The 709-nt window shown below is 33.9% G+C and overlaps 1 protein-coding gene across 1 annotated transcript in view; it reads left to right on the top strand.

Moving 5' to 3' along the window:
* Positions 1-705, top strand: part of LOC113464467 (sugar transporter SWEET1) — a gene marked incomplete at its 3' end in the record, with an annotated part of 99,445 nt that extends 98,740 nt beyond the window's left edge. Inside the window, exons 2-4 of the mRNA XM_026814388.1 lie at positions 113-190; positions 274-397; positions 664-705. Of these exons, the coding sequence (XP_026670189.1) occupies positions 113-190; positions 274-397; positions 664-705 (244 nt within the window). The remainder of the gene's footprint in view (positions 1-112; positions 191-273; positions 398-663) is intronic.
* Positions 706-709: the final 4 nt, after the last annotated feature.

Raw genomic sequence — 709 nt, 5'->3', positions numbered from 1 at the left:
CATATCTATTATGTCCAAGTACTGATCCTAAAATTCGTTTTGTCCCAGTACTACCTCCTTTACCTTAGTTAATGTTAAATTCTTACAAATTGTAATTTTGTAATATTCGTAGATTGGTATGCAAGGACATTTACCAGAAGGGATCGTCGCGAGGGTTCGACCCGATGCCCTTCTTGGGCGGCGTAGCAATGTGAGTGAAACAAATGAAAGTAAGCAATCATTACAATTGCATTTCTGGTAATTCCTTAATCTTGTACTAAACAATTGTTTTAGATGCATTTTAATACTCCGGTATGGATTGATCGTCGGAGACCCTGCAATGATCAGTGTTAACGTTTTTGGATTACTAACAAACGCAATTTACATGGCTGTGTATTATAGCTACTCACCAGACAGGGTACGAGTTTATCTAAATTAAAATGCTTATTTCATTCAATCTCTAATTCCTTATATCAATTTCTATGACCTAAGCAATTGAGACTGACTTCTCTGTCAATAGTCAGAGTTTAAAGGCTTCTCTTGTTCTCCAAATACACTTCAATTGCTTCGTTGAATTCGATGCCTTCAATTGATCTGAAACAATTGTATTTAAATATATATTAATAATTTATAATGAATGTAAAAGAAATTTTTTATTACAATTATTTTATTTTAATTTTGTAGAAGGACACACTGACCTTGACTGGCAAGGCTGCAGCTGTTGTAATAG

This window comes from Ceratina calcarata, unplaced genomic scaffold, assembly GCF_001652005.2.
Source record: "Ceratina calcarata isolate Rehan_Ccalc_2016 unplaced genomic scaffold, ASM165200v1 scaffold383.2, whole genome shotgun sequence".
In the NCBI taxonomy this organism is placed as follows: Eukaryota; Metazoa; Arthropoda; class Insecta; order Hymenoptera; family Apidae; genus Ceratina; species Ceratina calcarata.
The sequence above is the reverse complement of the archived record's forward strand: the minus strand, read 5'-3'. Positions and strand labels throughout refer to the sequence as shown.